This window comes from Quercus suber, unplaced genomic scaffold (genome assembly GCF_002906115.3).
Source record: "Quercus suber isolate HL8 unplaced genomic scaffold, Cork oak 2.0 scaffold_388, whole genome shotgun sequence".
NCBI classification, from domain to species: Eukaryota; Viridiplantae; Streptophyta; class Magnoliopsida; order Fagales; family Fagaceae; genus Quercus; species Quercus suber.
The window spans coordinates 354705-378678 of record NW_027069840.1 but is presented as its reverse complement, the minus strand read 5'-3'; the positions used below and the strand labels follow the sequence as shown (position 1 = coordinate 378678).

Genomic DNA, 23974 nt, shown 5'->3' with positions numbered 1-23974 from the left:
GTTTTTTTTAAGGAAGAACATGTCATTGTTTAAAAGGTTGTTCAGCATGGTACTATAAGAGGAAGCCAGAAACTTGAGGTCCCCCTCACCCTCAGATACACAGCACTCCCTGGAACACTGCTAGTTGCGTAAATCTGGGACTGCGGACTGCCAAAAAAAACAAAATCATGAGCTTCTAAGTTCTTGGTAAAAAAACAAATGTGAAATATCTTCATGTTATATTCAATTAACAAACAAAAAATCTTTAAGTCGCCAACTGCAACAAAAGACTCATCATCCCTGCATATGAACATATTATAGTTTAGTGATCAAGCCAGCCTCACAAATAATACTGAAGAGGAAAAATATAGGTAAACGGATCCCGATGAAGTGGGCCCAGACGATTCCTCATCCATGGGCTGAAGAAGGACGGGCCCATTGTGTGCAAGACCTATTGAGGACGGATCCATCATGAATGGACACAACATAGACAGGTTAATTGGCCACGTTTCAGACAGAAACCCTAGATGGGAATACTTGCGGCGCACACCATAGAGTCTTAAGGTAAATAGAATCCTAGCGCAAAGAGGATTCCGGAAGTTGTGCGCATTAATGAAGATCTTCTCTATAAGGAAAAGACTTGTCCATCACATTTAGGACTTCTCAAGAGGATTCCTGTAAGGAAGGACTTCGACTCGAAGGGAAAGAGGTCAACCTTCGACTACTATAAAAGCCCCAATACCCTTACAAATCGAGGTACGCATAATTAATTATCTTTAGCACTCTGGAGTTGTAAGAGATTCTAACTTGATCTTCGGAGGGTATTTGGCTGGCACCACACCGATGTTCTCTGTGAAGGTCTTTCTTTTTCTTACTGTGCAGGTGTTGTTCCGAGTGTGCAAGTACCACGTGGCTCACTAGTGACTTTTTTCAGCTTCATCAAATACAATAACATCAATCCATCAAAAAAAAAACAACTCACAAGTAGGGGTTGTTTTTCTTCACTTTTTTATCTGATCCATCTATAAAGTTCACAGCATCCCCTACAGCAGTGTTCATAATAACAATATGATCTTCTAGAAAAAAAATAGAGATATTAAAACTTACATGAAAAGAAATTTTTTTTCCGGTTTTTAAGATTTTATTGGAACAAGCAGCTTTCACCTAAACCAGAAAATAATTTAGTTAAAAGCATAGGCCTCATGTTAAAGAGTATGAGTTTATGACATGTGGTGCATTTCTTGAAGTTCTGTTTATTTAAGATTCTAAATCAACAAAGTTTGTATTTATATCAAAGTTTTTTTTTTTTTTTTTTTTGAGAAGGCTTTATATCAAAGTATTAGTTCATTAAATTAGACAATAGAGTAAATGCATATATTAATTATCTATAGATGTGCATTAATTATTTATATCAAATGAATTTATATGATTATTTTTATAAACTCTATATAAGATAATTTTTAGTTGGAATAATAATAATAAATTTAGAATATTACTTTCTTATTCATGTTTAGTTGCGTTGACAACAATTGACACAAAAGCCATAAAAAATTAAATATTTATGAATTCACTAAAATAAATCTTAGTTCTTTAAATTTCATAACTCCTTCAATCACACGTAATATGTGTGTGTGTGTGTGTGTGTGTGTGTGTAATAGAATAAATATATTTATTTTGTTATAGAATAATGAAATTTTAATATAATTTTTCTAAGATTTATATGAGAAACAATTGAAACACTATATCATGCAACAATTGAAGCAATGTCCAATAGAAAGGGGAAAAAATTAGTAACACATAATCATGAATGTAAAAAAAAAAAAAAAATGAAGGATATATGCATTTTTTTTATTAGGCATGAAACATGCTTATCTATTAACCACTATATCATGCAATTTTTAATTTGTGAACACACATATATATAATGTGATTTCTATTTTGTTTATAAGATAACTAAATATTACAATTTTTTACAAGGAAATTTATACAAAATTATTTTATCCATCGATAGTTGGGGGGTTTCAATCATGAATATCTCTATAGGAAATTGAGGTGCCAACTAATTAATATACAAAATTCTTGATAAATTTATTGAAATATTGGAAAAAACTAATAATAAGCAGAAATTTAGCTCGTTTATAAAACGAATGGATTTGTAAGAATAAGAAAATGTTACTTACACATTTTACTCCCAATACTTTGTTGCACTTCAAGGAGTGCACATTGGAAGCTGCAGCAGTTTCATATGTGCTTTCAAGTACATATTGTGTAGGGCCATCTATTATAGAGTCGACACTATGGACAACTAATTTTATAAAACTAGGAATTAAAGTCTAGATCCCGTAAAGAGTAAACTGCTCATTTTTTGTCTAGAAATCATTGACAAAATAAAATTAAAAAATAATCTTATATTTTGTTACAGATTGCAAATAGCTTTGATTCTTTTTGTTTCCACTTTCATGTCCAATTAAAATGCTGGTCTGTTGAAAAAGGAAACAAATAAAGTCATATATATGTCCTAAGATAAACTGCACTACATCTACTGCACAATCTACTTCTAAGAACACTGAAGGAATAGGTGGAGTGTGTGGAAACACAAACTCATTGGAAATGGCATGGCGGGTGATATAAATTTTATTAGAAGAGAGATCTAGACAAATGTATCCCTGGTAACCCAAAAAGACACTTTCGTGAACTTAGACTAAAGCTTATGAGAATTATAAGGTTTCACTTCCATATTGGATTCTAAGAATTCAGTACCAAATTAATTTCAAAAAGTGTTTCTCTGAATAGCTCTTCAAACATGCATCTACTTAAAATCTTATGTTCCACCTTTTGTAATAAATTGATCATTGTTGTCAATTTTTTTTCTTAAAATTTTAAAGAAGATGACAAAATTGTGCTTCTGTTAGTTAGCAAAAGAAGGAACGAGCTTGCCAATTAGAATGGTTTATCCCCATTGGAAAATTTACCAATTATGAAAATTTATCCCTATCAGATTATTTTCTTTTTCTTTTTCTTTGAGTAAAAACATTTTCACACCAACTAGAATAAGCACCTTGAACAGCAAATTATAGGAACAAAGAAAAAAATTAAGTATGATGGGGAACTAAAAAATCGAACTATCTCCAATTCGTCCATAAGAGTCGTCCAAAGCCAAGAGCCAACCATTCAAGAAGATCATACATAAGCGGAAGGTCGTCCGTGGACATAAGGGTCATCCATGAGGAAAGAGCCTGGACGATCTTCCAACTTCGGAAATTTCCAAAAATGGATTTTCCAATGTAAGTTTGAGATTCGGACCACATGGAACTTTGAAACATGAACAAGATCCTTATTTATCGTCATAGCTTCCTAATAAGTACTTAACTTCCAATGGCAATTATAAAAGATAAGATCAAAAATTCTAACTTCCATAGCCGTTGTGGAAGTTAAGTTTGAACTTTCTAATTTCCACAAATATTAGGGAAGTTACTAAACAAGTAACCGCTCCAAAACTCTCTATATAAGGACTCATCCACATCAATTCAAAGTAAGTTTTCACTATTCCTAAAAAGTTGGAATTCCTGAGTTCTAGAGGAAAAACTAACTTAAGTATCAGAGGGTTCTTGGCCAGTTCACCCCGGTCACCTTTGATTTTGTGTCTTTTTCTTTTTAGGCTTTCCAAGTAGTCGCTAGCTCATTAAAGCCCAAAGCATTCGGCCTACTAATTTTCTGTGCATCATCAAAGTCAAAGCACAAAACCTAGAAACAACACCCAAAAAAACAACAACAGACACAAAATACTCCATTTCACACACAATTCCTCTAGAAATATGATACAAACAAGTGGAGAATTCAATAGTCATAGGCCCAAAATAAAAAAGAAAAACAAGTATGGGAACTTTTACAAATATAGGTACTCCTAGAGAGTGCCATATAATCCTTTTGCTTATAGCCATAGCCATCTATCTAAAATGGCACTAGGACAGAACTGATTCCCTCCTCTTTAAAATGGTCTATTTCTAAACCATTTGTACCACTCCAAACTCAAAATGCAATAATACCCAAAATGCTACATAACAAAATCGAGCAAATACATATCATACTATAGGTTTCATCAAATGCCTAAAAAATTGTATCTCATCAAGAAACCAAGTATATACTCAGGGTCTGTTTGGAATCCGTTTATTTTGCTGAAAATACTTTAGATAAAAGTTAGCTGAAATAATATAGCGAGACTTATGAATAGCACCGAAAAGTGTAGTGGGGTCCATGAATAGTAAAAAAGATAAGCTGAATAATAAAATAAGTTGGCAAAAATGATTTTTGCCAAACTCACACTCAGTATAAGAAGATTAAACTATTCATCAAGAAGATTAAAGGTATGAAGCAATGTAAAGAATTTATTCATCAAGAATTTAAAGCTATTCATCAGGAATTTATTAGCTATTCATCAAGAATTAAACTATGAATACAAGAAGATTAAACTATTTATCAAGAATTTATTAGCTGAACACAAATAAACAAATTTTCGTACATTTTAGTGCAAAGGAGAAGCAACAAAAAGTATGGATTTGAAAATCAAACAAACAAAACGGAAATTAAGGGAAAAATATATCATCTACCATATCAGGGTTTTCTCTCTAATATAGATCTTGTGTCTGTGTCCAATACTCAAAATAAAAATCACAAGCATAGCTTGATTTTAGTTCCAAAGTAATTGTGATGGTTTCTTAATCCAGCAAACGAAGCCAAAGTATTTGTAACATCTGCATATCTACTGGTGGTCGCTTCTCATATCTCCTGGGATAGTTCCTAAACCATCCCAGGATCCATACTGCACGATCTTTAGTTCCTGAGATCATATAAACACATCATTACATTTTAGTGCACGTAAAAATGTTAAAACAAAGCAACATAACCATCAAGAGACTACAATACATTATAAATAAAATAATAGTAGATTTATGGAAAGAACTTGAATGTTGTAGCTCATACTTAAATTTCAATAGCATTAGGACTAACAGTGATCTAAGAAAATTATTTTTAAAAAGAAAATGAATTTCACCAATGTTCAAATTCAAGGAAGAATGATTTCTATTGAGGCAAAGTTCATTATACAACTTTAGTCTTTTGGCTATATCATTACATAAGTCCTAAGTGATAACCATAAGAATTTAGATAACATAATTCAACAGAATCATTATAATGCTATTTCTAATTCATATGCCGGGATATGCATTAGATACATATGTATGTATACAATATATATGCGGCACATATACAGCCAGGGTACAAAGGATATTTTTTTTTTGGGATAAGTAATTCATGGAGTTTTATTGCAAAAGACATTTACTTCATGTTCAAGATGATGAACATAAAGTATCTTCAAAAATTACAAAGAATAAAACTGAAAATCTAAGATAATTATGAAATACAAAAATAAGAGTACAATGTGTAAAACCCCAAGCCCAAGACCACTCAAAAAAAGTACGGATCAATAATGATTTCAATAAAAATAAAGAAAAAAGAATTAGGGTTTAGTGTAGACACAATATCCAGAACTTTAGACTCCAAATTCCCATTTAGTTCATTTACAACCCCTTCTTCATGAATTTCATCCATAACAATGCCGGGCATTTTAATATACCCAAAACGATAAAAACTTCATATGACAAAATCAAGAAAACATATACTTTTACAAAACTCTCCATTTGAGAATACAAGCTATTCAATAAATTCCAAATATTCAATTAACATTTACTTAACATATGTTAGAAAAAGTGAATTAAACACAAAGAACTAATGCAATATAACACCAAAGACTTCAACTTGCAAACAAACCGCTGGTAAAACTTCTAGTTCTATGTCCACCCCAATGTATATAAGAACCAAAAATCAAGCAGCTATAACAAAATTCAAACTTTCCTCTTTCTTTTTCTTTTTTCAATCCATTAAAGTTTCCTCATCAGATCTTCACAAAACCAGTACAAACTTATCAAAATATCAACTCATAACAATTGAAACAAACATAAAAAACCAACTAAATAAAATCACTAAAAAAACACAAACTTATAAACAAAATCACAAAGCATAAACACAATCACTTAAAAAATAAAAAAAAAAAAAAAGAATCCCAAAAAACATACACCAAAGAAACATAATCTGCAGTTGAGTTAGTGGCAGAGCCAAAAAAATTGTTCGGGTCAATATATCAACTCATAACAAATTGAAACATAACAATTACAAAAAACCAACTAAATAAAATCATAAAAAAACACAAACTTATAAACAAAATCACAAAGCATAAACACAATCACATTAAAAAAAAATCCCAAAAACATACACCAAAGAAACATAATATGCAGTTGAGTCAATGGCAGAACCAGAAAAATTGTTCTTTGGGGGGGGGGGGGGGTGTGGGGAGCTAAATAATAAATATAATGAAATTGTTAAGTTAAAAAAAAATTATTTCATAAATAAATTTTAACTCAACAAAATTGTGCCCTACATTCTTCATTATACTAAACATTTTCTTTCCTTTGAAATATACATAAATTGTGAATACTTTTCCCATAAATCACTCATATTTAGAAACATTAATATTAAATTTTATGAATTAGTTATTCAGTTAATTTAAAAAGAAAAAAAAAAAGTATGAACAATCAAGTCTACACTACTAATAAACTACACAACACTATTAATATTATATAGGATTCTTACATAACATTCACTTTTCATGTATCAAGTTTCAATAACACATCCTCTCAAAAAAAAAAAAAAAATCCAATAACACATACATTCAATCACGAGCAAAATCAACAACATGCCAGCACGGTAGTATTATTATTAATAGGGAAAATTGCACTTTACCCACCTGTGCTTTGATCCGTTTTAACAGTGTCCACCCGTGGTTTAAAAGTTGTCACTTAACCCATCTGAGGTAACCTCCGTTATACCCCCGTTACCCCACCTTTGCCATTTCCATTAAAAAATCTCCTTTACTATATAAGTTAAAATTAAAACTGAATTAGAACCCTAAAAATAAGGAACAAGCTATCTCCCTCTCTCTACCTTAGAACCCCCAAAAATCCCAAAATCCATAATCCCTTTCTCTCTTTACTTTGATTGCCAAAGTGAAATCCCCGAAAAATGAATAGTATATAACAAAAACTGGACCAATTCCAAGAACTGTTTCGTTTTGAGTCTCGAAAAAGTCGATAAACATAGAATCCTCCGACCTTATCTCTAACAAATCCATACGATATCCGACAAAATCGAACTGCTAAAGCCTCGAGATTTGAAGCCGTACATGAACATCAAAGACCAACAAGGCAACGGACGGTGGAGATCTGTTCCTTTCACGCTCCTTCGACTTTCAAAACCATCTCCATGGAAGAAGATCTCAAAAACAAGGTAAAGTCCGACCTCGAATCTTTCCTTAAAGGCAAACAGTATTACCATCGTCTAGGCCATGTTTGGAGGCGCAGCTTTCTCTTATACAGTCCTTCGGGGACAGGGAAATCGAGCTTCGTGGCAACCATGGCTAACTTCTTGTCCTACGATGTTTACAACATCAATGTCTCCAAGGTCTCGAAAGATTTGGATTGGGTTTTGAACAGAGTTGGTCCAGCTGTAGCCATCGCCAACACAGCAGTACTCCACGTACTAAAGCTCCTAGACTGGCTCAAAGTGGCGCCATTTTGAACAGAGTTAGGTTCGCTGCTGGATCTGTAGTTGTAGCAGTATTAACCCATTAACCCACAAATCCATTAAACCCAAAAAATTTGAACAGATTGCTGATTTTTTTTTTTGCAATTTTTTTGCAATTTTTTTTTTACTTGCAAATCTGGATTTTTTTTTAAAGAACCAAGCAAAAGAAAAAGGATTAGAGTTTTATTTTGAGATTGTTCTATGAAGAATTATGTAGTAAATTTTTTGATTTAGTAGTGGAAGGCTAGCAAATCTATGGGTGTATGTTCACATGGATTTGTGGTTTTGTTTGTGACTGTAGGTGTATTGGTTTTCTTTTATATTTTATGTGAAGAAGAAGAAGAATGGGAGAAAAGATGAGAGAGACATAAAATATAATAAAAATGACACATTTATCCCTATTTTTAATGGTGAAAAGAGAGAGGTGGGTAACGGGAATCTAACGGAGGCCAACTCAGGTGGGTTAAGTGACAACTTTTAAATCACGGGTTAGCACTGTTAAAACGGGTCAAAGTACAGGTGGGTAAAGTACAATTTCCCCTTATTAGTATCTATTTGGATAGCGCATCCAACGTCTACCAATAGATCCTGTACACTGTTTATGGAACCCACAAACCTCTTTTTTCAGCAAGATTTTCATTAAAAATGGGTCTCACGGCATTATTCACACATTTAAAAATTATTTTGCTACAATATTTTTAGTTTTCAGCAATAAGCGGTATTATACCCTTAAAAGCATTCTTATCAAAAATGCTAAATATTTTAGTATTTACCATTTCAAAATTCTACTTTATCAATTTTAACATATCACTTTAGAATTCACCAAATATCAAAACTTCTATTATTTTATCACTTCATTTAATTTTTTTTTTTATTCTTTCTTTTTATGTTTTCAAATAACTACTATTAAACAAATATTAAACAATTTTTTTTTTTTACAATCTTGCTACAGTGGACGGTTAGACATGGCAGTGCACTGTAACTGGATTGCAAAATAAATAAGATTTGAGAATATTGATAAAGTATGCTTTTTAGTATTTATAGCATTTTGTATGTTAAATTTTAGCATTTATAGGATATGCCCTTCTTGACAAAAAATAAGAATGCTCTAATATATTATATAAAAGTTATAAAGAAAAAGGTAAAAAAATCACAGCCTCAAGTTATATGTGAAATCGGCGGAGCCACCACAAAAGAAACTCAGACAAGTTAATTGCTGAAGTACAGCATTACAACTGTACAGCACACGGTATAACAAAAGCAGTAAATCACAATTTAGTGTCTTTGCTTTACATTACTTGGTGTTCATAGCCTTAACAGGTTAAACAAAGAGATAGAAATAGAGAGAGGGAGAGATACCTTTGCTGCTTTGAAGTAGCTAGAGTCAATGGACGACCACGGACTTATGGCAAGGCAACTGGCGGCGCAATGGGTTAGATTTGTTTTGGGTCTTTAAAAAAGAAAAGAAAAATCTATGTTGATATATTTGAAGGATTGATCTGGTGATTTGGGATGTATTAAAGAGGAAATTTTGGGTTTTTTTTTTTGGTACTTGGAAGGCCATGGGCTACGAAATGGGCTATACCTTTGAAGTAATTAAAATTTTTGAAACGTAACAACTAACGAAATTCTTAGAGAGTTAAGGATAAATGGGAAAAAAAAAAATCAAATAAAATATTTAAACGTTATCTTATTCATTTTTGCTACTTCCTTTTAAACGACCACCGTTTTAGCTTTATACTCCAGTCAAAACGTCAGCATTTTCTCCGACGGTAGTTTTCGTCTTAGCTACGCTGATAGAAAATGCAGTGCTCGAAAGATGGTGTTCGTATTTTCCGTACGACGTTCCGTTCAGGCAGATGGTTGTGGGCCCGCCACTCTTCCACCAAGTTATTTGTTGGAGGTCGTTTCTAACTTTCACTTTTCAATTTATCTTTATCTTTTTTTGAATTTTCAGTATCAAACTCATATTCCTAAAATTGCTCGATTGAGAAATTTGTTAATTTAATTGAGATCTATTTGCTATCAATTTTCTCTAGTATATGTTATTCCAGGATGCGAATATAAAATATGCAATAGTTTAAAATTTTGACTGAGCGCACATAATTTCTGTTGGTTTGGGTTCCAAAATGGTATAAATAATTAGGTTCAGTGGTTTTAGTGTTCATTTGATATATTAAGTTTCTGTGTCCTACACTTAATCAAATGAGAGAGGCCAATTGAATTCTCACGTGCCCAAATGGAATACGCAAATCAATAGGTTTGGCATAACAAGTTTTTGGGGATCAGGATTCTCTATAGTCCTTCGTGGAGTTCTTAAAATCCTAGCCAGTCATGAGATTAAATCAATGGTTCAGATTTTGGGAGTCTTTATTTCCTGGTCTCCTGAGAATATCAGTACTTCATGGCCAAATTTTGTAAGAGTAATGTTAAGTTTTGGATTATAGGACTTTCCTATGACACTAATGAAGCTGTTCTAAAGGATGCTTTTGGACGACATGGCGAGATAATTGAAGGTAATGTGGTAGATTATTTGGTTGTAATTTATTACTAATGCTATTAGGTTTGATGACAATGAATTTACTTGAGGGTGTTATGCTCTTGTCATATTTAGCAGTTAAAGTTATATGTGATCACGTCAGTGGAAGATCAAAGGGGTATGGGTTTGTGCGGTTCACTTCTGAAACTACTGCCACCATAGCTCTAAAAGAAATGGATGGTCAGGTAAATTTACTTTGGCATGATATTATTTATTTATGCCTTGCAAAGAGCCCTGTTAAGGGCCTAATCTCAAATCGAAATTAATGTGATTTACTAGCATCCTATGATCCTCTTCAGATGTTGGATGGCAGAAATATCCGTGTGCATTATGCACACCGGGGGTAGCAACTTGGATCTCAGGTACAAGCACTTTGAGGCATGGAGGAAGGTTGGGACTCAGTTCCGCTAACATTTTGTGGCTCTTGCCATGAGATTAATTGATGAAGCTATAAGCTATCTCATCTGTTGGGTAGGTCATTTTTTATGCATTAGAATTTAAAACATTGAAAGGGTATCAAAGTTGCAGTATCACATTCTAAATGTCAAATAGCTCTTTTCATACTTCCTTGTGCCAATTTAATACTTAAAAAAGAGGAAAGAGTTTTTATGCCTACCTCACTGCCATGGCCATTTGCTTGATGGTATGATGGAATCTAGGGATTCAGATCTTTATCTTTGGTGGTCGGCCAGGAGGTAGAAACTTATCATAAATTCCTTTAATTTGAGCTTATGCATGTATTTGTATGTAGGTGAACTGGCATGGTTGCATCTCCAAGTCTTCATGTGTTTCAGAAGTAAATGAGAAGCTGGATGCTGCTAAAGTTTGACTCAATTCAGTGGACTTGCAGCTGGATCCTATACATGTTACAGCCTAGGCATATTGTTAACTACAAACAAACAAACCTGTTTCTTAAAGAGACACTTTCAAGCGGATGAATTTTTTCCATCCTTTTTGAGGATTTTAGAATTTGGAGTGTCAAATCTCCCTGTGCTGACGGTTTATCTGTTTATGGAAGTGGTTTATCAATAATTGCTAAATTGTCCATTTTAGCTTAAGGGTTGAGCACATAAAGGGCTCTAAGGTTTTTGAAAGGTTTATATAATATTTTGCATTTAGCATGTTTTATTCGCAGCCATGTTCACTGTTAGCTTATTTCAGCAGGTATAGTGGCGTTGAGGCGAATCACATCATGGCCTGAAAAGTCTTAGGAGTTATACCTACATAGTGTTGATAAATTTATTTATTTCCTCAAGAAATTAAGTGAAATTTGTGTTCTGAATCTTGTATTGTAAATTGTAATACTAATAGCATAATGTTAAAACTTACAGGTACCAAGTAAGGCAAAGCTATTCCCCATTCCACCTTAATTTTTATTTTTTTCAGGAATCCGGGCAAAGGTGTGGGAAAAAATTAATGATTTCCAAATTTGTGGCAATTTGAAATACATTTCATAAGTCACCGTCCTAATATCCTTTACATGTACAATTAGTGAGAATTTTAGCCTGCTCAAAATCGACATGGTTACCCATCTCTTGATGCAGTAACCTCATAACTACTACTTTCCTATTTCCAATCAAGATGTTTTTGCACTCCTTTATCTTAGGGTTTACACTATACTACCTTGAGGCTTCTAAGATCATCTAGACTTCGGAACACCATTTCCCCCTTTATATTCCGAAAGCATAAAAATCATGAGTAGATAAGGTGCCCCACTTCAACTGATCTTTAAGTCTTTAACTCAATAAGAACCATATCAGTATTTAATAAACACAACAACTTGCTTTTTGGTAAATCATAAGAGTCAGACGATATTGCACATTGCTCGTGTGGTGTTACAAGTTCAAACAAACTAAAAGTTCTGTTCTAGAAAGAAGAAATTAACTAGTATGCATTCTAATTTCCAAAGAAATATACATATTATTTCTTTCTTTTGGTAGCAAGAAGAGAAAAGAATTGAAAAAGATGGGGGGGCTACTTTGTTTTACACTATGCTATTAGTCATTTGACACTAAATCTCAACAGCATTTGTCACACAGATCTCTGAATGGAGCAAAAAAAAGAGCCTTATTGTTGTGAGGTGGCATCCTCTCCAGGTTTTTCAGTGTTTGCAACTTCCACAAATATCAGTCTTCCATCAACTATCTGTGCAAGAGTAAAGAAAATAATAAGATAAACTGGCATTTGGTGCTTTGAAGACATTAAATATGAAGTTAAGCACAAAATGCAGCAATGTTGATAAAATTTGAGCTTTTACTGCATATTATGGAAGGTTAAAAGTTAAAACTCCAAGTAGTTGCCATGTAGACTGAAAAACAAACAAACAAAATACACTATACTCCAAAATTATGGGATTTCTTTTTATTTTTTATTTTTTTGCTGGATAAGAAAATTTGAGATGAAAAAGCTGCTACAGGCTAATTGAAGTAATGATCTTGGTAAGGCTATTTCCATCAAGACCATACAAACAAAAGAGATGCAAAACAAAATCTAATACATATTACTCTATAATTACACTTCAGCAAAAATACATAATAAAATCCACATCTACTATCAGTCAATCACTAGGGCTTGAACTCTTTTAGCCTTTGTGAATGAAGTAACATAAGTTCACATGCCTACCTTAAAGACGAGATAAGATTTATTTATTTTAAAATTTTTAATTTAATGCCTACTTGCAGGGAATAAATATTCAATAAAAGTCCAACATTATTCTATCTTAAAAATCATTACAAATGATTAAAAATGATGGAACAACATTGAACAGCCATTATGTACTAACATTTTAAAGCATAATGACCCGTCGCCTCCGACTATTAAATAAGTACATATGTTCAAAGTTACAGTGCTCCAGAGGTCTCATCACAGGTGAAAGGATATCCTGTGCCTGCTGTATACAGCGGGTACTCTCACAGCATATGGGCCCCATACACTGGTGGGGCCCAAACAATGTGAGAGACCTGCTGCATGCAGCGGGCATAGGATATACCTTCTCCTCATCACAGTCGTATTCATGGATTATATAATGACAAGTTTTCAAACATAATTAGCCTGAAAAAAAAGAAGGGTTACCATGTTTTTGGTTATGGTATGCATAATGCTAATCAGCAGAAGAATGGAAATCAACTACCATAAACCAGAACGTTATGACAAAATTTGTTCTCACTTAAATGTGTGCCAATTTATTGGACTTTGTATGTAAGATTTCCATTTAGTACAGATTGGCACAATTTAAATATTTAAGTACAACATAAATGTTTGCCAATTTATTAGACTTGGTACGTAATGTTGAATTTTCTTTTCTTGAGCAGATAAGATTGAATCATTAACATCTTTGAATGATGATATAGACCAACAAAAAGGAAATGAAAGTAAATACTTACATACAGAGATACAATTCCTAACAAGATAAGTTGAGGGTATCTGGGGCTCTCTTCTTCTTTCTTTTTTTATAAGTAAATGTTTCAATGATTAAACACAAAGGGGGCGTAATCCATGTACACAGGTACACCAAAATTAAGGACTACAAGTATAACTGTCACGCATCTCAGGCATATGGGCAAAATAGAATAGAGCAGAAGCATTCATTTACTCAAATAAAGATTTAAGGAATAAAAGCTTCAGATTGAGAACGAGTTTTTCACATCCTTCAAATTTCTAGCATTTCTCTCACTCCAAATGCACCACATGAGACAATGCAGGCTGCTCCAAATCACAATATTGCTGCATCTACCAATCCTGCCTTGGAAACTTGCTAAAAGCTCCACAACGCACCCCCCTTGGCATAACCCGGTGGGCCCCAAAAAAGGAAAAACACCATACTCCAACTCCTCTTAAATGACTGAATATCTAAAATGATTGGACAAGCACTCAAAGCAGAAGGGTGCATCCTTTCTCACTTTCTCTGGGTCCAGACACCAACTACATTTCTCTGTGGTAATACCAAATTACTAATTAAAAGATCATATGAATCTTCAAAAGTCTAACCCGGCATGAATAAGCTCTTTCATCTAAGTTGGACATTAAAGTTATTTTTGGATAAGCTCGGACTTTGAGCTAAATTCATAGAAGAAAAACCCCTCCATAGCTATTACAAACCTCAAATTGCTATGTATTGCCCTAAAACAAACACGACAATGCATTTGCTCTAATAATGGTTAAATACTTGCAAGAGTGTCAACCTCATTCTCTCAAAGACCTTAATTATGTGTTTTGACTTCTTAAGAATTTCTTCTGATCATCCATTTTCCTTACCTTCATCTTCCCCTAAAATATGATTATGAACCAAACAAACCTTCAAACTACTCTTCCTAGCATTTTCCATAGGTAAACACATCTCAGGCACCCAAACAGATGAACTTCATGACCTAAAACTTCACCCTCTTTTATGGGGGGAAGAGATGCCATTTGGTCCAAATTACTAAGAAAACCAATCAATGATAAACTAAAAAAGAAATTCCCTATTCCTAACTATTGGAAAAACCCCATCAATTTACTAATATACACGACACCCAATCAGTAATTTGAATATTTAACCCAGACATTCTAATAAAACCAGATTAAATTACATATGGATTTGCATTAGAATTAATTGTAATAGTATTTTAAGTTAAATAATTGAGTTCTATAACGCAGAGAGAGAAAGATGATACCCTGCCATTCATGGCCTTCAAAGCCTTCTGAGCCTCTACCTCTGATTCGTATGTGACAAAGCCAAAACCTTTGGGCCTTTGGGTTCTTGGGTCTTTAACTAACCTAGCTACAGAAAAAAGTTAAAACACTGTCAGAGAGCAAAAACCAACCAAATAATATTCCTCACACACAAAAACTAAAAAATCAGTGACTTGCACACATAACATACCTTCTGTAACTACCCCAAATCGCGAAAACAACCTCTTCAGATGTTCATTTGTGGTGTACGATGATAATCCTACACAGACAAAAGCAAGAATCAAAACCACGGCGCTGAACAAAACCCACGTGTGTGTATCTGTGTGAGAGAGAGAGAGTACTGCTAACGAATAGCTGTGAGTTGAGTTTATTAGCCATCTCAGTTCCAAGTTGGTGTTCTTCGTGCAAGAGTTAGTGTATGTATACGTTGGCGTAGGTCAGAGAAACGATGTTTGAAGGGTCGTTTTTTCAATGTACCTTCCTGAAAGATCGTGTCCAAAACCACTAAAGTCGATAATAAGATTCACGTTTTAATTAAGAGTACAAATTTGGTAAGAATGAAATGTAAAATCCATGTTTTATATCATTTAATAAGAGATTGCTACATTAGTATTTTACTTAAAATTTAATACATCCTATCACACTTAATGACATCTCAATAAACTCTCAATTTGGTTGGATTTATATATGAATATTAAAATTGATTGGATGTGATTGTGCTTATTTTTAAATTTGTGATAAGATGATTGACATGTTGGGATTAGAGCATCCGTATCAGCTGTTGCAAAAATTATGCCATTTTGCCACACCAAAATCCTATATTATTATTTTACCACATCATTTTATAATATCCTATTTATCAGATGTTCTATATTTTTACCACTTCATTTAAAATAATATATACAATACTTTAAAATAATATAAAAACAACCTCCACAAAATCCAACAGCAACAGTCACAGCCACCTTCGCCACAGCACTACCAGCATCAACCTCCACCACACACAAAAAAAAGGGGGGGGGGGGGGGGGAGGGGGGGGAGCCACTGCCTTCCTCTTCCAAATCATAAAACACCAAGCAAAACACACACACACAAACCCACCACAACCCAGACCCACAACCTAGAGACCCACGCCAATCACAATCCGAAGTCACAAACCCACAACCCAGAGACCTACACCCGCACCGATCACAATCGAAAATCACAAACCCACAACCCAGATACCCACGCCGATCACAATCCAAAGTCACAGACCCACAACCCAGAAACCTACACTCACGCCGATCACAATCGAAAATCACAAACCCACAACCCAGAGACCTACACCACACCGATCACAATCGGAAATCACAAACCTACAACCAGACCCATGCCGATAGACGACTCTAAGATAGAACAGAGAGGAGAAAGTGAACAAAAAGGGGAAAAAAAACCGGTGAAGGAGAAGAAGAGGCAAAAGGGAACAGGGAAGGAGAAAGAGTACGGGAGAGTGGAGATGAGGCGGTGAATAGCTGAAGGAGAAGATGAAAGAGATATGAGAGAAAAAGAGGAATAAAATAATAATAAATCCATATGCCACACCCGTCCATACCGTGGCAAATTTGTGACTCTGCTGTATCATGTTGCAAAAAATATAAGATTTGAAACATCTGATAAATGGGGTTTTTTTTTTTTTTGTTTGGTGTGCCAAATGTGCCAAATGTGCCAAATATTTAGCATTTGGCACATATGACACATCTGATACGAACGCTCTTAGAAGGGTGAAATCTGAGTTTTACACTATATTCTTACAGAATTTAATCTCTTTAATTAAACCCACATAATGTTAGGCTTGTTTTCACATTAACTGTCTGTGATTCAAAAGTTGACACTTTAATTATTGAGGTTAGTTCTGTTAGCCTTTTGTAACCCACATCTTCATTTGCCATTAAAAAAATACATTTTTAAACAAAAATAAACATAGCACAAATCAACTTTATTTTGTGAAAGCACTAACTTTTTGGAATTAATTTTCATGAGCCTTTAAGAATTTGGCTGCAAGGTGAGTTCCAACACTAATGGTTTTGTGGGTTTACATGATTTTGTCCTATTTTTCATAGTTTTCAGAACCGGACCGGATCAGGAGGTCGGACTGTGAAAACTGAGAACCAGGATGGAAACCGACTTTTTAAGCATAAAGAACCGTATTTTTAGTTAATTCCATGAACCCCTAAAACTGGGGTTGGACTGCACGAACCAATGGCAAGAACCGTGCGGTCCAACCCCTTAGCAAAATTTTTTTATTTTTTTATTTATTTATAAAAACAACTTAACACAATTTTATTCCACTTAATTAAATCATCCATCTCTTACAAGGATTAAAAAAAAAAGTTATAATTAAAATCCTTCAAAGATATTCAACTTTACTTCAAAAATTAATCATAAATTTTAATGTTTTCATGGTTATTATTTTATTTTATTAACTTTATTATTTAATTATTAAATATATGCTTGAAAATCATTAAATTTCCCTCACATATATAAATATATTAGTCAATTTTGCTAGTTTTATAAATTTAATATCTATATTTAGGCTTTAATTAATTATTAAATTAATTATGATGTCATCACGGTTCGACCCCGGTTCGACCTCAGTTCAACCTCAAAAATCTTGAACCTCTCCCTTTTATGGTTCAATAAACAGTCCAGGTCTGAAAACCTTGCTATTTTTGTGATCGAAAACTTTTCGGCCTTTTCGACCTCTGTTTGGCTCAAGCAAAGTACCATTTTTTTTTTTTGGGAGAAAGAAGCAAGGTACCATTTGAAAGCTTATGATGTTTACTTTCAAAAAATGTAAACTTTATGACTCAAATTTTCAAATTGTGCAAGCTTGATGTTTCTAAAAGTAGGGTAACACAAATTTTATTTGGAAAAATCCCTCTTTGATATTATGATTTTTTTTTTTTAAATCAATTTGAAGAAAATTTTAACAATTCAAGCTTACCAAATTGAAATTTATCACAAGTCCGTCCCACAAATCCTTTTTTGGGTCAGACCAAGGTCATTTAATCACAATGACAAAGTGTTTGAGATTAAATTACAATCAAGCTTTATCACACTTTGTCTTAAAAATGACAAAGTGTTGGACATTTTTTTCACTGTTTTTACAATATCTTTATTGTTTTAAATCCGATCTAGGCCCGTGAGCTATCATTCTAAAGAGGAATTCAATTGTAATATGAGCTCAAATTCATCCCGATCAAGCGATCATATTTTTGGTCAAACTCAGGCTGAATACGGTCAAACTTTGAAAAATGTTTGGAAATGTTAATTTTGATACAAAATGATGAAATTTGGAAATTGGGTGAATTTTTGACTTTGACCATGAGTCAACTTGGTTAGAGTTTGCTTGACATGGGCATTTTGGTCATTTGGGCCCTATAAATCACCTCCCTACAATAGCCCCCTTGATCTCGTGACCATTTACTTCATGGGATAAGATTGTGGCAAGAATCCTAAGGGTCATTTCAAAATCTCCCATCTGACATCTATTGTAGGGAGGTGGTTTATAGGGACCAAATGACATTAGTCTATGGGCTAAAATGAGCCCAATGCATGCTTATTTAAGAACAGACCTCCCTAAAAGATCCATACCTTATACCACGAACCAAATGGTACATCATCATGGATCCAAGGATAAGTTCATCAAGGACCCTATCCGAAGTCAAGATCATTGCAGAGCTGGTAAAACCAAAACACTTGCCAAGCTTCTAAGGAAGAATTTTGGAACTTACAAGATTATTTGAGGACACCTGCTTAAGCTTCTTGATAAATCTACAGTCACCTACCTGGCACAATCGCATTTAATGAGGGATAACTGATCAGAACAAAGAAAGAAACTCCAAAAGTCTCCATTCATCATGACATTGAGGAAAGAGGAGCCTGATTCAGAAAGCTACCCAACTGTACAGGGACATCTCATGCTGGAGAAGAAAACAGGGCAAGTATAAGTGAGGATAAGAGCAAAGAAGAGAGGGGATACGAGAGAAGAAAGAAAGAATAGAGAGAATAGGAGAGGAGATTAGTTCTTGAGAAAAAGCTTGTACTATTGTTCCAAAAATCTTATGAATACACCTTTTTACATGGTCTTTAAGTATAATTACGTGGTTCTTATTCAAATCTACCATTGTGGATTATTATCAACCCATAACATAAATTAATTGTGATCCTAAGCTTGTTTTCCAAGTTGAGCCACGCATAGTTGGTTTGGTGAAGGGTTATATAAAAAATAAATAAATAAACATTTCTTAATTCATAGTTCAATACATCGAAAATTAAATTCTCTTATATGATTCTATGAATACTTTGGAAAATAAATTATATATTATATTTCATTACAAAATAATCAAATATTCTCACGCATCGCACAATATTGCAACTAGTTATATTAAAAGAGTTAGTCTCACACTAAAAAGAAAAGAAGCAAGAAGGTCCACTCCTTATAAAAAGAGTAGTTGCATAGCTTTGTTGTTTATGTATGAGAATTAGAAGAAAAGTTATCTCGTGAAAGAGTTAAAGACTAAACTTTTTCAAGTGTTAGTGTGAGGGCACCTCTGAGTGTATTAGGTTTGGAGTTAGTTTCTATTTTTTTAAAAAAAATTGTGAGAGTTGAAGTGTGGCTGTAATTCCTTTTATTGATAGGGTGTTGTGCATGAGTGTAGGCTTTTAGAGTTAACTAAAACCACATTAATTTTATTTTTTGTAGTGCTTTCGATTTTATTATTTAGCGTGTATTTCACGAAAGTACTAAACTATGTTTGCAAACGTAGAACTCTCTATCTCTCCCCAGCTATCATTGTCCATATCCAAAAGCACATTGAAAATCTTCTTCTACACCTCACATTCCTTCTTTCACTCCACTTCACTAAATGCCCTTCTCAAATAAGGAAAATATTTATCATTAAGAAGATCTAAGTTGTTTGAAAAGCAAGAGAATTTGGCCAACTCATTGTTGTGCACAGCTGTACATGCTCTCTCCCTCTTCAACATTGTCAAGTTTTCCCTTTTAATCCAAATGGCACATGAAAAGACTTATAGTGTGTTTGGCATTGACTTAAAAAGTCAACTTATTTTACTATTTAACTTATTTTTGTTACTAATCATGAGTCCTATTACACTTTTTGATACTATTCATGAGTCTCATTATATTATTTCAACTACCTTTTCGTTTTATTTACAGTACTTTTAACAAGAAGTTTTTAGTTCAACTAAATAAAATGTTCTCAATCAAACAAGTAATATTGGTTTACTATTCTATTGTTGCTGGAATTATGGTTTTGTTATTGTTTAGCTCAGATTAATTATTGGCCTTGTATTGTTGAATTATTTTATATGCGATCATTGTTGAGACTAATTTGTTATTATCATGTACTATTGTTTTACAAGTGGATTTCGCTTTTCTTTTTTTTTCTTCTCACAACTAGACTCTAATTATTCTAACACCTGACTTATCATTGGACATGGATTAAAAGTCTACCATCACACGTGTCTTGTTTCTTGGATTTTCAGCATGGCTTATGTTGGGTCGGTGCACTAGTAGTCATTGTCTTTGGGCTAATGTCTAGTTCGAAGCTTGACCCCCAAAAATAAAGTTGGGTCTATCAAGGCTGTCCCTCCATACTCTATTGACTGACACGTGGCCATGCACAAAGAAGGCCCAACACCATACAAGAAAAGAAAGCCCTCGAGAATTAAACATACTATTATAGGGGGAATGTGCAGAATAGCTTTGAAAATGATTTGTATATAGTTAGTTAGGCAACACTTAAAACTATAAGGGAAACTAGACATCTCGAGTTTTAAAAAATCGAGATTCATTTACATAAATCTCGAGTTTTAGAAACTCGAGTTCCATGCAAAAAAATTTTTAGTTTTATCGCCCCTATAGTGGCGTTTTTAGGTCCTATAGTGACGTTTTAAATCCCTATAGCGGCGTTTTCCTGCAAATTTTTCTCATAAGTGTTCAATACCAGATTTAGGAAGCCCTATAGTGGCGTTTTTATACCCTATACTGACGTTTTAAAGCCTTATAGCGGCGTTTTCCTGCTAAATTTTTTAATAACTCCATTTTTAAGCCCTATAGTGACGTTTTTAAGCCGTATAGCGGCGTTTTCCGAACTCGAGTTTTTAAAACTCGATTTTTACTTGGATTTTTTTTACAAATCAAGCCTTAAAAACTTGATTTTTATCTTGGAACTCGAGTTTTAGATACTCGAGATGCTAGTTTTCAATTTTCTTTTACAACGTGACAACTAACTAAATATTTTAATATTTATTGTTATTTAAAAAAAAAATTCTACTATTATACGCAACAACTTTTAGGGTCAGTTTAGATACAATTTATTGTTGTTAAAAGTTGCTAAAACTGATTGTTACTAAAAATACTGTAACAAAATAATTTTTAACTAAAAACACTGTAACAAAATAATTTTTAAACATGTGAATAATACACTCATTTTTAATATTTTTTAATAAATAAACAGTTTATGCACAGTAATTTTTTCCACAAAGTCAACAAAAGCTGGCAAAAAAAAAAAGAAAAAAAAAAGAAAACACAGGCACAAACGCAACGCAACTAACCACGCTATCCAAACCCTCACTTACTCGTCTTGCTGCAAAGCTACATGGGTATCAGGTATGGCATGTAAGCTTGGTCATCCTGGTGTTCGGAGTTGATCGTTGAACAGACTTGAAACTTAAAAGTAATCGAGGAAATACGGATTGACTGTGTAGTGTAAAAATGAGCAGAAGACTGGGAACCAAAAAAAAAGGCCGAAAAAGAATTCAGGATTTTTTGTTGAGAAAATTTATCCGCCAATGGACCTCACAAGATATATATATATATACATATACATACATATACCCACACACAGCCATGTTTACTAACAAATAAGGGTTCTTGTTATAGACTCTTTTAATCAAAATTGTGACTATCTTTAAGAACTAACAGTTTCTGATTTTTCTCAAAAAAAAAAAAAAAAAAAACAGTTTCTGATAGGCTAAATTGCACACCCAATAATATATATATATATATAATTGATAAAAATACCAAAGTTGTGACCTATATCTCGACTAATTGATGTCATTTTTCCTAATTTGCTAGTTTCTATATGTCCTAGCACTTCAATTTCACAATCAGTAACTTGATATTGCCCAATATTTTTTTTCCCCCTTTTCTGCTTTACATTTTCTCATTACGAACCATAAACTCAGGTTCTCCACAGCCCAAGTGTACTACTAGGTATTCATTCTACCAACAAAACATTCACACATACATAACTAGCTTCTCTTCGCAAAGCAATAAGCAATTTACAAACTAAAACAACACTTTAATTCAAAACAGTAACCAAAATAACAAGAGGAAAACTGAAGAACACAATAGTTAAAAAAAAGCTATCCGATATCATTTCTACCATAGACATAATTTGGATCGAGAAGATCCATGTTGCTCACATACAGAACAGATTCAAATACCACATATTCAAAAACCAAAAGAAGAAGCATTCATTCATCTACGAAACCCTAACCCTAACCCTAGCCACATAAACACATTCAAATTCCCTTAAATCACCAGCAACTACCACACTTCAAGAGCTAGTAAACTTGGTCACCGCCTTGGTCCCCTCAGACACGGCGTGCTTAGCGAGCTCACCAGGCAAGACCAAGCGAACCGCGGTCTGGATCTCCCGAGAAGTAATGGTTGGCTTCTTGTTGTAGCGAGCCAATCGGGAAGCCTCCTGAGCGAGCTTCTCGAAGATATCGTTGATGAAGCTGTTCATGATCCCCATCGCCTTGCTGGAGATACCGATGTCTGGGTGAACTTGCTTCAAGACCTTGAAGATGTAGATCTTGTAAGTCTCCACGCTCTTCTTCACGCGCTTCTTCTTCTTGTCTCCGGCGCCGGCCCCGCCTTCCTTGGGAAGCTTCTTCCCTGCCTTCGGCTTCTTCTCCGCCGGAGCCTTCTCGGCGACGGTTGATTTCTTCTCCTCGGCCGGCTTCTTCTCGGCGGGCTTTTTCTCAGCTTTGGGAGCCATTGGGAATTTCTCGGAAAGTGAAAAGGGTAAAGAGGAAAAGAGAATAAAAGGACTATTGTTTGAGTACTGAAGAAGCTGTGAGAGATATTTTTTTGTGTGGGTGGGAATGAAGGTTGTGAAGGGTTTATATAGAAAAGAGAGTTTGATTTCTATTGGACAAAAGGATCTTCACGCGGATCGGTGACGTGGAATGTGTTTTGCGCCGATAGATTGTTTGAGAATTGACGGATGTGGCGCGTTGTAGAATGCGGAGTTCGGGGTAGTGACGTGGTTTTTGGTGTGGATCGATGACTTGGATGATTTTCTGAACGTTGGATGGAGGACTTGAGAATTGACGGCTGAGATGATTATTTTAATTTCGTGACTTGTTTGGGTCGCGCGGGCACATCTTTGGTTTTTGGAATTTGGAGTTTGGGTTTTGGACTAGCGCGGCAACCTTTGAAAATTAGCAAGCGCCTTTTTTTTTCTTAATTTTCCAGTTTCCACCGATAAGCAAAATTAGCTTTAAGAACTTTGAACTTTGAAATTATCCGAGAGGCATTTTTGGAAAATAAAAAGTGAGAGCAACATTTGGCCACTGATACAATATAAATTTTAATGAATTCCAATTAATTTCACTATTGGACTGAAAAAAATCATTTACCGTTCAATGAAAATTTAGCACAAAAAATAAAAATAAACAACCTATAATTGAATATTATTTATATTGAAAAAAAAAAGACTATTATGTCTTGATTTAATAATGAAAAATAATTATCATAAATTGGACATTATATTCTATCTATGAAAAAGAAAAAAAAATTATGTTCTATCTATCTAAAAGATAAAATAAATTTAGGTGAAATTGAACCAACAAAAATTGATAAATTCATTGCTCAATTCATGAAAATATAACTTTTATTTAGATAGTTACAATATGCAGCTCCTGAGTTCCAACCATTTTTCCCCTAAACTCCAAGCATTTTATGCATAAGAATGTACCAATTAAGTTACGAGGTTTTTAGTAGTAAAAATTGAA

The 23974-nt window shown here is 33.8% G+C and overlaps 3 protein-coding genes and 1 long non-coding RNA gene across 5 annotated transcripts; 1 reads left to right on the top strand and 3 right to left on the bottom strand.

The window, feature by feature from the left end:
• Window positions 1–4471: 4471 nt before the first annotated feature.
• On the bottom strand, window positions 4472–9123 carry LOC136062179 (uncharacterized). Its single transcript, XR_010623995.1, has 2 exons — window positions 9034–9123; window positions 4472–4816 (listed from the first exon to the last, which is right to left on the bottom strand). It is a non-coding gene; the product is annotated as an uncharacterized LOC136062179 (long non-coding RNA).
• A 224-nt stretch (window positions 9124–9347) lies between these two features.
• Window positions 9348–11341, top strand: LOC111988710 (glycine-rich RNA-binding protein 2, mitochondrial). 2 transcript variants are annotated; one of them, XM_024020504.2, is made up of 5 exons: window positions 9348–9577; window positions 10122–10190; window positions 10289–10398; window positions 10513–10684; window positions 10965–11341. In XM_024020504.2, exons 1-4 carry the CDS (start codon window positions 9478–9480, stop codon window positions 10558–10560), a joined length of 327 nt encoding a protein of 108 aa, XP_023876272.1. In that variant the 5' UTR covers window positions 9348–9477; the 3' UTR covers window positions 10561–10684; window positions 10965–11341. The 2 variants fall into 2 exon arrangements, with proteins under 2 accessions (XP_023876272.1, XP_023876273.1); XM_024020505.2 differs by having other exon boundaries at window positions 9358–9577; window positions 10292–10398.
• Window positions 11342–11921: 580 nt separating this feature from the next.
• On the bottom strand, window positions 11922–15357 carry LOC111988712 (organelle RRM domain-containing protein 6, chloroplastic). Its single transcript, XM_024020506.2, has 4 exons — window positions 15226–15357; window positions 15075–15143; window positions 14866–14972; window positions 11922–12358 (listed from the first exon to the last, which is right to left on the bottom strand). Exons 1-4 carry the CDS (start codon window positions 15260–15262, stop codon window positions 12281–12283), a joined length of 291 nt encoding a protein of 96 aa, XP_023876274.1. The 5' UTR covers window positions 15263–15357; the 3' UTR covers window positions 11922–12280.
• A 6947-nt stretch (window positions 15358–22304) lies between these two features.
• LOC136062175 (histone H2B) lies at window positions 22305–23076 on the bottom strand. Its single transcript, XM_065760953.1, has one exon. The coding sequence runs from the start codon at window positions 22954–22956 to the stop codon at window positions 22510–22512; it is 447 nt and encodes a 148-aa protein (XP_065617025.1). The 5' UTR covers window positions 22957–23076; the 3' UTR covers window positions 22305–22509.
• Between the last annotated feature and the right edge of the window lie 898 nt (window positions 23077–23974).